Source organism: Triticum dicoccoides, chromosome 1A (genome assembly GCF_002162155.2).
Source record: "Triticum dicoccoides isolate Atlit2015 ecotype Zavitan chromosome 1A, WEW_v2.0, whole genome shotgun sequence".
NCBI classification, from domain to species: Eukaryota; Viridiplantae; Streptophyta; class Magnoliopsida; order Poales; family Poaceae; genus Triticum; species Triticum dicoccoides.
In genome coordinates, this window is record NC_041380.1 from 531,992,833 (window position 1) to 532,006,131 (window position 13,299).

The 13,299-nt window shown below is 44.2% G+C and overlaps 3 protein-coding genes across 3 annotated transcripts in view; 2 read left to right on the plus strand and 1 right to left on the minus strand.

Annotated features, from left to right (window-relative positions):
* Positions 1 to 270: 270 nt before the first annotated feature.
* LOC119354668 (40S ribosomal protein S15-like) lies at positions 271 to 6,212 on the plus strand. Its single transcript, XM_037621415.1, has 3 exons — positions 271 to 446; positions 720 to 777; positions 5,654 to 6,212. Exons 1-3 carry the CDS (start codon positions 271 to 273, stop codon positions 5,900 to 5,902), a joined length of 483 nt encoding a protein of 160 aa, XP_037477312.1. The 3' UTR covers positions 5,903 to 6,212.
* Positions 6,213 to 6,328: 116 nt separating this feature from the next.
* LOC119286391 (protein FAR1-RELATED SEQUENCE 5-like) lies at positions 6,329 to 9,867 on the minus strand. The gene is made up of 5 exons (XM_037565765.1): positions 9,651 to 9,867; positions 9,402 to 9,509; positions 9,232 to 9,300; positions 8,802 to 8,864; positions 6,329 to 8,697 (listed from the first exon to the last, which is right to left on the minus strand). Exons 2-5 carry the CDS (start codon positions 9,468 to 9,470, stop codon positions 6,580 to 6,582), a joined length of 2,319 nt encoding a protein of 772 aa, XP_037421662.1. The 5' UTR covers positions 9,471 to 9,509; positions 9,651 to 9,867; the 3' UTR covers positions 6,329 to 6,579.
* A 1,927-nt stretch (positions 9,868 to 11,794) lies between these two features.
* The window catches only part of LOC119286401 (coilin-like), an 8,973-nt gene continuing 7,468 nt past the window's right edge, over positions 11,795 to 13,299 (plus strand). The window contains exons 1-3 of the mRNA XM_037565774.1: positions 11,795 to 12,057; positions 12,245 to 12,309; positions 12,941 to 13,213. Coding sequence (XP_037421671.1) covers positions 11,851 to 12,057; positions 12,245 to 12,309; positions 12,941 to 13,213 — 545 coding nt within the window. The 5' untranslated portion in view covers positions 11,795 to 11,850. The remainder of the gene's footprint in view (positions 12,058 to 12,244; positions 12,310 to 12,940; positions 13,214 to 13,299) is intronic.

Consider the following 13,299-nt stretch of genomic DNA (forward strand, 5'->3'; position numbering starts at 1 on the left):
CAAGCAAGTCATTAAGCAACACCTCATCTCCTCTTAATAGTATTGGCTTTCCTATGGATTCAATGTGATCTTGGATCACTAAAATGAAAAATGTAGAGTCCTGAGCTTTGAGCTTGAGCCAATCATTTGTCCTTATCATCTTGAAGGGGTTCCACATCCTCTAGTCCATACCACTCCATTGTTGAACTTATCTGAAACATACTAAATGAAAACATTAGTCCAATAAGAGATATGTTGACATTAATTATCAGAATCACCCAGGGAGCACTTATGCTTTCACAGGCGAACGTCAGCATGGAGGCCGAGGCGGCCGCCGCCGCGGCCGCGGGGCAGCCGACGAAGAGGACTTTCCGCAAGTTCAGCTACCGCGGCTTCGACCTCGACGCGGTCCTCGACATGTCCGCCGACGACCTCATCCAGGTCCTCCCCGCCCGCGCCCACAGAAGGTATGTACTCCCTTCGTTTCCAAATATTTGTCTTTATAGAAATTTCAACAAATAACTACGTACAAAGTAAAACGAGTGAGTGTACACTCTAAAATATATCTATGTACATCTATATGTTGTAGTCTATTTAAAATGTTTAGAAAGACAAATATTTAGAAACGGAGGGAGTAGAACCCAGAGTGGCGTGCGTCTCTCTTGAGATCGAGGGTGGGATCTCTTGAACTGCTAGTTCGTTTGACTGGAAAAAAATGCTGTGCTTTCGTGTTGTTGTAGGTTCTACAGGGGGTTCAAGAGGAATTCATTGATGCTCAACAGGAGGCTGCGCAAGGCGGTAATGGGCGATATATACTCCTCCATATGCCTCTGCATTTTTTCTGTAATTAACTGCCTGCTATTTATAACCGTCTTCGTGTTTAAACAATCGTGCCACTTGCGACAGCGTGCCAGAATTTTCCTTGTTTCACGTGTTGTTATAAATATATGACTAACTTACTAATCCCTTCGTTCCATAATATAAAAGTATTTTTGACACTAATAGAGAGTAGCAATTACTAGCATGTATACATGGGAGTGTAGCGCGGCGGAATAGCCTGGCCAAGTACATTTTCTGGCCTAACCATTCTACTAAGTGCATTTTTTTTAAATCAACACGCATTATTGGTGTTTTTTGGCCTCCAATGTATCCATTTTGTCTGCCTTCACTAACACTATTACTGATCAGGAAGTATAGAAAATTTAACTTGTTTGCTGTTTTCTGTGCTCCCTAATGTTTTAGGATTCCCGGCATGTACTGTCTGTAGCACTTACGATGTTTGGCAACACACCATATCATCAAGTTGATAAAAAACGAACCTCGATGCGAGACTCGATCTGTTGTTGCGGCTCAATCTTTCACGATACCCCACCTTTAGCAGTAGTAGCCTCTCGCTCGTGTATGCGATGTACGCGAAGTAGAGAATTTGAACCTTGCGGCTCACCACGAGAGAAACAATCGGCACGACGGCACCTCACGCACAAAACAATTTTCTCGCAGAAATCACAACAAAGAGGTTTTTCTAAAGATACCTCTAAAACTTAATATAGGTGTTTACCCTGAAACACACATTGTGTCTATTTCATAAAATATAGCATGATCTTTACATCAGTCCCACACATGACTTTTATACCCGTATAAACTCATCTAGCTCGACTTGGCCCTCAAGTTGGTTGTACCCTTATCTGTTCTGTTAGACAAACGAGAACTCTAATTTGGACTCTAATCTAATTTTACCTTTTACATCTCGGCAAGATCTCAACTTAATAATTGGACTAAACAAAACCAACTCTACGTACTTTAATATTTCTTTTTAATTTGGAGGGCCGTTGGATACGTGTAGACAACAGGAGGCCCCCAACCACTAGCGCACAAACACAGCAACTCACGAGGTAGCAACTTCATGGCCTTTGATCTGTTTTCTGGTGGACGTGGAAACATAAAAAGATAATGGACTTTAATTCCTTGTGCACTAGCACATGTACGGACTTGTAGGATATCATCACTTCCCTTGTGTATACGTATATGTGCTCTTTGAAGTGCATGCATGTTTACTAGGCCCAAGGAAAACAAATCTGTTTCCAAATTATTTTTCTCCCTGGCATAATCTGGTACTCCAGCTGCTCTCAATTTTAGCACATTAGCATGCATGCATGTCACGCTAGTTAGCTTCTCCTCAAACTCATGCTTCTCATTAAAGCTAATATATCTAGGTATATACACACCTCTGGCCTCCAAATCATCAACTTGCGGAAAAGTTTGACAAACATTGGAAAAACTGACATTAGCCCTGGCTGTATCATCCTCTCCCCGTTGAAACGAAACCGTCCTCGGTTTCGAATCAATCTCTTTAACAATATTTGCATTTGCAGTTTGAACGACGCTTGGAATTTTTTTTGCAACTTCAACCTTCTTCTTCTTTACTTTTGATGCAGCTTGAGCAATATCCCGCTTCTTGCGATCAGCCGTATACTTCTCTAATGTGTATGAATCAAGTGGTACGTATTGTCCTCCCAAAACAAAAGAAAATTCGCCAACAGAATGATATATCAACTGTCGTTTATCTGTCCATGGTTTTCCTAGTAGTATTGAACATGTATGCATGTGCACAGAAAGCACATCACACATGACCAGATCACCATATCCACATAGAATAAACTATACCTCGACGCGATGCATGATTTTGACAAACTTGTCCTTCCACCAAAGCTCGTACGGTTCTGGATGTTCAATCAATGGTAGGTTCAAAGCATCAACCATAGTCTTACTCGCTAAATTCATCCCAGAATAGCAATTCATCAAGGTTGCGCAACTCGCCGGCCCTACACGCACACGCGTAAAGCATTGGTACCATGACAAGGCACGCAATGGATCCTTCTCCACCGACATCATCATTTGCGAGCTACAATCCTTCCTCATGATAAAAAATTCAATAGAAGTCGAAGAAAAATATTGTACCGTGAACAACCTTGCTCTGAATACCACCTGATAAAAACCGAACCTTGATGCGAGACGCGATCTGTTGTTGCGGCCCGATCTTTCACGGTACCCCACCTCTAGCAGCAGTAGCCTCTCGCCCGCGCATGCGATGTACGCGAAGTAGAGGGTTTGAACCTTGCGGCTCAGCACGAGAGAAACAATCGGCACGACGGCACCTCACGCACAAAACAATTTCCTCACAGAAATCGCAACAAAGAGGTTTTTCTAAAGATACCTCTAAAACTTGATACAGGTGTCTACCCTGAAAAATACATTTTGTCTATTTCATAAAATATAGCCTGATCTTTACATCAGTCCCACACATGACATTTATACCCGTATAAACTCATCTAGCTCGACTTGGCCCTCAAGTTGGCCGTACCCTTATCTGTTCTGTTAAACAAACGAGAACTCTAATTTGAACTCTAATCTAATCTTACTTTTTACATCTTGGCAAGATCTCAACTTAATAATTGGACTAAACAAAACCAACTCTACGTACTCTAATATTTCCTTTTAATTTGGAGGGCCGCTGGATACGTGTAGACAACAGGAGGTCCCCAACCACTAGCGCACAAACACAGCAACTCTCGAGGTAGCAACTTCATGGCCTTTGATCTGTTTTCTGGTGGACGTGGAAACAGGGCCATCTCCAGAAATTCGGGGGGCCGGTGCAAAATGCGAATGGGGCCCTAAATTTCTGGAATAGAGGTTGCTTCATGAAAATACTATAACAAAAAAAGATTGAACCTGAATTTTAAACTAGCAACAATCTTGAAAATCTTGGCGTATGACAACTTGGTCAACTAACCTACTACATATCTTGATGAACTGATGCATATACACACAATATACTCACTAATATAATCATTCAACGGAACAAAATAGTCTAAATTAAATAGTGTTTCGGTTTGAGCGCACCTGGTGGACAGATCGGTGGTGCCTTCGCCTTAGTATGGGCCACCGGCTGTTTCTAATAGTGCATTTTTATTTCAGAATACGCAAAACATTATGTTAAGAATAGAAAAGAGTATTTACAGAATAGAGTTATAGCGAAGAAAAACTGGATGAAACTTGACATTAAGCAACCCCTTGAAGAAACCTGTTAGATTGGGTCACCCAAATGTCCATTCACCATGACCCTTGTAGTAGCAGCAGAGAGGAACAAAGCCGTGCATTGAATCCAATTGTTCCCAAAACTGAAACGCTGCATAATTTCAATGAGGAATGGCCAGCCAACAGACTAAAAAACACAAGCTATAGTAAGTCAGATCATCAGAGAAGGCACCTTCCTGCGATGCAGTGCACAGACGACTTGCTGTTGCTGTACCATACGAAAATTCTTCATGCGAGAAGGGATATGGGCTGCACCTCCGGGGAGGAAACAAAGCGATCAAACTAGACAACACCTCTAGCCTCCGTCACCGTGCGGCGGCGCCACACTTCGTTCGTCTCGGGAAGATGGATATCGATCGGCGGCAGGCTGCGTCAATCCGGACTCAGAAAAGGTCATTCGGGAAATTGAGGAGAAGGTCCAGTTCAGGAGAGCCATGGGCCTGTGTTAGTTGTAAGAATGGCCCAAAATTAAGGAGACATAGGCCTAGAATCGAGGGGCCCTGGAATTTGGGGGCCCTGTGCGGTCGCACAGCCTGCACAGGACCCTGGACGGCCCTGCGTGGAACATAAAAAGATAATGGACTTTAATTCCTTGTGCACTAGCACATGTACGGACTTGTAGCATATCATCACTTCTCTTGTGTACACGTATATGTGCTCTTTGAAGTGCATGCATGTTTACTAGGTCCAAGGAAAACAAATCTGTTTCCAAATTATTTTTCTCCCTGGCATAATCTGGTACTCCAACTGCTCTCAATTTTAGCACATTAGCATGCATGCATGTCACGCTAGTTAGCTTCTCCTCAAACTCATGCTTCTCGTCAAAGCTAATATATCTAGGTACATACACACCTCTGGCCTCCAAATCATCAACTTGCGGAAAAGTTTGACAAACATTGGAAAAACTGACATTAGCCCTGGCTGTATCATTGCCAAGTTGTAAATAACCCTTGAAAGGTTTAAATAACATTACAAATACACTCTAGTCAAACTGGGTAAGGCATGGGCTTAATTATATGTTGCTTTTCAGATGCTTCGGCAATATGCTCTTCTTCTTTTTTGCGTAGTTCAGATGGTTACTTTTATCTGCTTGGATATAGTACTGTAGCAGTATGTCGCCGCTTTTAGTAGAATATAAATTTATTCGTGCAGAAGAATATTGAGAAGGGCTCAAATATTTTGCTTACACTGCAGAAGAATAAACCTTCATCTAGCGGACATGCCATATATTCTTGACCCATTTCTGGTTCTGGATTTAGGTTGTAGGAATATTGATGTTGGAAAAAGGGGCCGGGAGAACCTTCAAACGAGTGAGTGTCTTATTGGTCTTTAAACCACCATGAAACACTAGATTATGTGAGATCAAGGTTTGACATGTACAGGTATTGATTTGAGTGTTTTCACATTTGTAAGTTATAAGTTACTCCATTTGTGTGAGATCAAGGTTTAACAGCACACCTCTCTCGTGCTGTTTTAGCTTGAACCATCGATTTATGTTTGCATTGTTTGTGCGGGACAAAGATTTTTGTGTGAGATCATAACATCTGAAGCTCATTCGTTTTTCTCTGAAAATGCACAGAGAATGGGGGCACCGGCTGGTGAGAAGCCCGGTGCCGTGAAGACTCATCTGCGCAACATGATCATCATGCCAGAGATGGTAGGCAGCCAGATCGCAGTGTACAATGGGAAAACCTTCAACCAGATTGAGATCAAGCCCGAGATGATTGGGCACCACCTCGCCGAGTTCTCCATCAGCTACAAGCCCGTCAAGCACGGGAGGCCCGGCATTGGCGCCACCCACTCCTCGAGGTTCATTCCCCTCAAGTGAAGGAAACCTCGCGCACACCGCGCGTGCCAAAGCGCCCCCTGAACTCGGTCGCTTTTGTCTGCTTTCGTCGCGCCGAATCTATGTAGCCCTCGTTGTGCAATGCTCTGAATCAGTTATGGCCAATTCCAAGTGGTCTGCAGCCTTTGTTTGAGAGACGCAAGACAGATGCTGTGCTTGTACCTGACGCCCATGGTGCACACCACAGTTGCTTATTCCTCCAGGAGCCTAGTCATTTGTGAGATTTGACTGTGGCACTAGTCTGAACAGTCAAGCCGGTAGTAATCTGTGATGTCAATGCATGTGCTTGGATGCATAAACAAACACTTCGCATTCGCAAGTAATGGGCTCCCCAAGAGCACACATCTGCCAGCAATGGCAACGATCTGCGCCACCACAAAAGGGCCGGCCGATGGTGTATTGGTGTTGTGTTGGAATTATTGGGCTGGGCCCATTTATTATTTCAGATTTTCAATAATTCCTAAGGGAAAATTCCAAAGGCACATTATGACTCATTCATCCATGATAAGGGGGTGTAAAATTTACTACACCACCCTAGTTGATGAGGGTATGTTTAACTAACATATAAGGTTGGCTGCCTCGCGCATTACCAAGAGCTTGAGAAGAGGACACTACAATTGCTAATTCTCACTTGCTCCGCATTAGGACCTGATCATTTTCTAGGATTTTCTTCCGCCATCGCTGCGAAATGTCTCTTGAACCTTGTCTAGTTCGAGCATGAAGCAGCCGCTTTTCGCACCATCCGCGCATATCCCCTTGCCGATCTCCGCCATTTTACCCAATAGCATCGCGTATCTCGTTTTGTTTTCTGTTCTCTTTGAGCATCTCTCCTCGTACTCTTTCAGCCGCTCCTCTATGAATTTGGGAGCCCACCTGGGCAGCATGTACTGCGCCGGTATTTCTTTGACTCCGAGCTGCGTGAAAACTCTGAATATGTGGCAACAGAGAATCCCATCCCTGGTAAACTTTGCACATTGGCATTTAAATGCATGGGTTCCAGGTTCAGCTAGCACTTCGAAAGAATTTCTACTGAACTCCGGGTTCTCATAGTTGAAGACCTTTTCGAGTCTGTGTCCTCCTTGTATCTCATGCACGTTGAATGCTGTGGAATAGTATAGTTCATTCTGTGCTCTCAGAAATATTTGCCTTGTGTATATTCGCGCTGCATGCTTTTCTATTGGCTGCATGGAGAAGTACGCTGGTTCAGTTGCTGACTGCAATGCATCCTCTTCCTCTGTTTTTACTATATGCTCTTGCATCCTCTCATATTGCTCAATAAACTTCTCGATTCTGTCCTTTGGAAGCACGTTGTCTTTGAATAATAAGTTTGTCCCCTCAAAATATCCAGCTGATTCGACAAATGGGCAGAAATCTGCTTGGAAATAAACAGGCACCCAGTTTTTCCTTGTTTCCCACATGAGTCGGAGGTACTCATTTTCACTTGCATCGTATCTCTCAGTGAGAAAATCCCATCCTTCTTCAAATTCCTTTTCGGTCAGTGAGTTGTCTACCAAGTCGTGCAGCTCTGCATTTATGTTGCCCCTTGCTGCCATGAAGGCTCCTAGAATTTCCTGTGCTTTTCGCATCACACTGAACTTGCAAAATCTGTGCCTTACTTGTGGCATGACCTCAGAAATTGCTGTCGCCATACCTTCATCCTGGTCTGTTATGACTATTCTTGGCAGTTTCCCTCCCATCACATGCAAGAAAGTTTGGAACATCCACTTGAAGGTTTCAGCTTTCTGATCTTGTAGCAAGGCGCATCCAAACACAAGGATTCTCCCATGATTATTCATTCCAATAATAGGGGTGAAAGTCATGTTATGCCTATTAGTGCTGTATGTGGTATTAAACGATATGAAATCTCCAAAAATCTCATAATCTACATTCGACCTCGCATCAGTCCAGAAAAGACTCCTAACTATGTTATCTTCATCTTTTTGCATGGTGTAGGAAAATCCTAGGTTCCGCAGCTCCAGTTCTTTGAAGCGCTTCAGTGCAGTTTCAACATCTGAGTTTTCTTTTCTCCACTGGTTTACACACTGTGAATTGCTCGTATCTTTCTCTTTTATTGATGATACCTTTCCGAAGTTGCTTCTCATTCTCCTGAAAATATTCATAGCTTTCCTTGGATTTACCCTACTTTGTTGCAGAACTCTTAGAAATAACTTTTCTTCACTTGACAAGTATTTGTGGTTCAAAAAGAAACTTGCGAGAGATGGGGATGGACATAATGGATGGTTGTGCTCATGCTTAACTCCTATGAACTCCCATTGCTCATTATGGAGCTTCACTATCACCTTTGCTTGGCACCGTGAGCCCAAAGCATTAGACCTCCTCTTCCTCTTCAGGTCCTCAGTTGGCTTTAGTTTACCACTTCTGTTGCATTCCAGGTCAAACTTCACTCTCCTGTAATTCGACCCCCTCCTTACTGCAAAACCAGTTAGCATAGCATGTGTGCTGTAGAAACGTTCTGCATCTTCCAGGGTTGGAAATCTCATTCCAATTTCCGGTGGTCTTGAATTCTCCAATTCCTCGAAACTAGGGTAGAAGCATTTTCCTAGTTCAGTATCTAACTCACTCCCTGAACTGCTACCTGAATCGCTCCCACTGCTTGTATCATTGCTAGACATTTCGTGCCCTTGTGTAACACCGTGTAATTGGTCTTGTTCTTCAGCGTGCTGCTGCATTCCAGGGTCCACCGAGTTGGATTGTTTATCCGATATATCTGCCAACAGTCCTTGTGCAGCTGTGCCAATGCCATTCGACGCGTGTTCCTGCATGCGGGTGAATGATATCTGTTAAGCTATTGGGTAAGGCTGTATTGAATTCCACTTGTTTTACAGAGCAGTACTCCATATGTCTTGCTTGGTTTCCATACCTGATCATTTCCACCAGTCAGCTGTAGACCTCCTCCTGGCATCGCTTGTTTGCCGACGTTTTCCTGTGTAATCTATTACTTTATTTCCCAGTAAAAGTAGGCATGAGGGCATTCTACAAATATATAGTGGTAGTGATGTTTATTAAGAGGAAGGAAGTCAAAGCCAAGGTCCTTCCCGATTTCTACTACCAGAAACCCACAATGCTACCAACTACACACAGGTGAACCACAAAAGGAAAACACAGTGATGGCACTGAATACCATAATCAGTTGGTTGCAAATGCCATTGTTTCCCCATCGAATTTACTGCCATGTGATACGACGCGAGAGCAATTCACCATTTGTTTCTGGCGACTGCGTATTTCTCTTGCAGTATATCGTCAACAGACGAACGCACATTGTAAGCAGACTCGTTCAAGCGATGAGATACCTTTTCCAAGTGCACCTCTGCTACGGAGTGGTTCGGTTCTACTGCCCGGTCCGGATAGGTCATCGCAATCTGCACCAATTTCACAAAGTTCATTTCACATCTGTGGTAGATACACGCACATGCAGGTAATAAAAAATTCCGCAGACAAATTTATTGGTAACCATGCATACTTGTTCAGAATTGGTTGCAGGGACAGGTCCCGGCGCTTGCTCCCCGAGATTATCTGCCGCTGCCTGCATCCGTGCATCGGCGGCGGCTCGCTGTTCCTGATTTGGCACCTGAAAAAAACAGTACTCCGGTGAGTATCAGCAATAGCCCATCAAATATCCGCCGCCGCACCGGCACCGCGCTGGCTGTGCGGAGAAGGGGGGAGGGGGCTGGATCCGCGTTCGAGGCGGGCGAGAAGAGAGGGGTTGGACCTGTGTGTGCTCTGAGCGGCTGCGGCCTGCGAGGGGACGAGCGGAGAAGCAGATGGCGGCGGAAGGGGAGAGCGGAGAAGCAGATGGCGGCGGAAGGGGAGAGCGGAGAAGCAGATGGCGGCGGAAGGGGAGAGCGGAGGCGGCGCGGCGCGACGGCCGCCTGCTGGATAGAGAGAGTCAGATGGGGAGGAGTGGGGGGAACAGTTCCAGGAGGGAAGGGCGGGCCCCTGTAGCTCTGTCTATGCGGTGAACGTCCGCCCATTAAGGCCTTGTACAGTATAGGTTTGAGTGGATGGATGTTAAAATTCCTACAGAATTTCTATAGTAGAAACAAATCCTTGCACTGTGAATTACACATGAAGAATATAAATCTAAAGCTACTATTTTTTAAAGGTAGAAATGTTTCATATTTGCGTTGTTTGTGAACAAAAAGTATGCATGTGGTTTGCATGGGGCTGTGAAATAATGTTAGTAGATACTAACATGGCCATCTCTGAAAATTTGGGGCCCCGGGGCAAAACTCAAAATAGGGCCATAAATTTCTACCACTAAGGTCAAACTAAATCATCGCACAACACATACATGATGATTTTATAAAGCTTCACTCAAAGAAAAATCAAGAAGTACCAAGGGCAAACTTAACTTTGTCATAACGCTAGCCTCGTTCAGCCCTTTCCCACCCAATCTAAACAAAACAAATAAATTCTTTACCTGATAGTGGAGGACCAGATGTGATTGCGCTCGTAGTTGACTGGTCGTGTAGACGAACTAGCACCGAGGCCTGGTGGCCGGTCGACGGAACCGATAACGAAACTTATGGGCGTTGTTGGGGCCTCGGCCCTCAGGTAGGAAAAACGATCAATTAACTAGGATCTAATGGGCTGGCTTTCCTAGGTTGAACTAATACGGTGATTTAGGTTGTTGAATTTTTTTTCCTAATTAAACCTACACCTATAACAAACTAGTACGTGGTGATTTGGGGGCCCCAAATATTTAGGGCCCCTGTGCGATCATCCACTTTGGCCCCCTCCATTAACGGCCCTGGATGCTGACATGACATACTTTGATAAGGTGAAAGGCCACATGTTAAATATATTAGATTTAGTGGGGGATCAACTATTTTAGGAACAGTGGATTCCTACGAAAAATCTTTAAATCAAATTGACCAAGACTAAACAGTATGCTTCGTTCTCCTTTACTAAAAATCAATATGTTTTCTAGAACGAAGGCGATTGCGTGACCTTAAGAATGAGACATTTATGGTTTACAAGAGTTCTAAAATATGAAAAAGTAAATATGTGAACATACAACAAAGGTTTGATACACGAGCAAAAAGGTCTTCATGGCAACACAAACGCATGTCAAACAAACGAGAAACAAAAGGGCACCCTGGCCGCCTTCACCAACAACCCCATCGTCGCAAAGGCATACACCCTGGCGTAGCTAGACGTTGTGAAGTGGCGCGTAGATCATGGTACTTGGGCCGACCTGCCGATGAAGATATCAAGATGTTATTGGTTACCCCAGAGCCTCCACAATTGCAATAACACAAACACGTGTAATAATGTGGCTCATGTACTATGAGACCATGATGAATTCATGATGAAGGGGAATCCGGTAAATGGTTCTTTAAATTCCTAGATTTTGTGCTTATTTACTATCACCAATTATCTTGCTAGATTTTCTATTTAAAGCTCTCTTTAGATGATATAATTTTAAAAATGGATTCCATAAGATTTGATTCTTATAGAATATTTTCTAAATCATAGGGGTCGACTACTGGATTTCTACGGAATCCATTTCTACATCCCCACTCCATAGGAATTTGGACATAAGCTCAAATATCACTCCATTTTTTCATTAAAAAAATCAATACACATCCGTTCCATCTCTCCCTGGTTCCCCAAAATAATCATCATGAAAGCCGGGTAGTACAAGATTCCTGAGTTTTCAAATCCTGTAGGATTTAATGATACATCACTTTTTTATAACATGGTGCATAAACATGTCAACCATGTGTTTTTTCTATTTATAGTTTTCAAATTTTCAAATATTTGCAAATGGCCCAGTGGAACGTCTAAAAAAAGTGGCCCTAAAACACCGCCACGGTGCGTCCTCCGGACCGAGCCAGGGTTTTACGGCCTCCGCCAGTCTCTCCACCCAGCGAAACCCCCAAATCCCCCTCCCTCCCGCACCGCCAATGGCGACGCCGCCGGCGCCGTCGCCGTCGCCGGTCAGGCTCCGGCTCGTGTTCGACAAGGCCCGCCTCCTCCGGCGGGCGCAGAGGGACCTCCGGCGCTGCTGGCTCCTCCTCCGGCCCGAGCTCGCCACCGTCGCCGACCTCGCCGCCCACGTGGCCGCCCGCTTCCGCCTCCACCGCTCCTGCCCCGGCGGCGTCGTCTTGACGGTGGGACGCCCTCCCCTCCTCACCTTTCTACATTTGTGTGACGCATGGGGCTCTCAGTCGGGGACTCCCCGTACACGAATGCCCGAGGGTTTCCGGGCACTTCTTAGATTCTTGTGGATTTTATCCATCTATTTTTGTCGGTTCTTAGCTTCTGTACTAGGGATTGATGGATTGTCTCTCTGTGCAGATGGATGGATTTGCCCTGCCGCCTTTCGAGTCCACCTGTATCTTCAGGGACAAGGATATCATAAGGTACTCGGTCGAGAATTGTTTTTTATTTATCGTTGAATCTAATGTGGTGTCCGATGTAACATTGTGGCGTTTGGATCTCTGGGTTCCGATTTTGGGGGAATCAATGGGTTGTGGGCTTGTGGCTATGCAGAACACCCATGTCAGATTCACGGGATGCTAATGCTATGTTTCATTGTAGTGTGTATCTGCCATTTTCCTCTGGAAAAATGAAACCCAGACGGATTATCAATCCTGAGTCAAATCTCATATGTCCATGATTGAGTGGGCTGTTAACATACGAGACACCTGCATGTCAGTTATCTGCATATAACCGATGCTTGAAGTGTTCGTCATGATATAAGTAAATTATGTTTCCTTTGAAGAGCTAGAGTTTCACATAATGATGGTATTCTGTAGGAAAACTCTCCTGTGTTTTTGGATGTAGCATGTCGTTTTCCACTGGCATGTTGAGTTGTATACTTATATGGGGATGGTGAGGAAATTTGTGGTGAACAATTTCCGTGTACACCTTTACTTGGCTAGGAAAAAAACTTTTCCATCTAGCATTCCAGTTTCAATACAACCATTCGTGTAAATTGTGGAAATGATGTTATTTACAACAATGCTACCCTCCCATCTCCTTGGATTGCAGGGTTCAACAGAAAGCTTGCAAGAGAATGGTACACCATGACGATGTACACTGTATTGAAGATCCCGAGAAAGTAGAAGTGCGTCCGCTTCCGACTGATGATAAAATCCTTGCAATTGAGTATCAAATTGACTCTAGTAAGCACCAAGAAGAAGAGATGCATTGTGATCATCAACCTGAAGAAAAGGTAACATCCAACCACAATCTAGAAAATGGGCATACAAGCTCCAAGAGGAAACGGAAAGATGAAGATGCAAAAATACCTGAGAGCTCAAGGTATCCTCCTTGTTTGTTACCATTTTTTTTTGTCCCGTTTGCCAACTAAGGATTACCACTTAGTCTGTATTTTCATAAGTCATAAC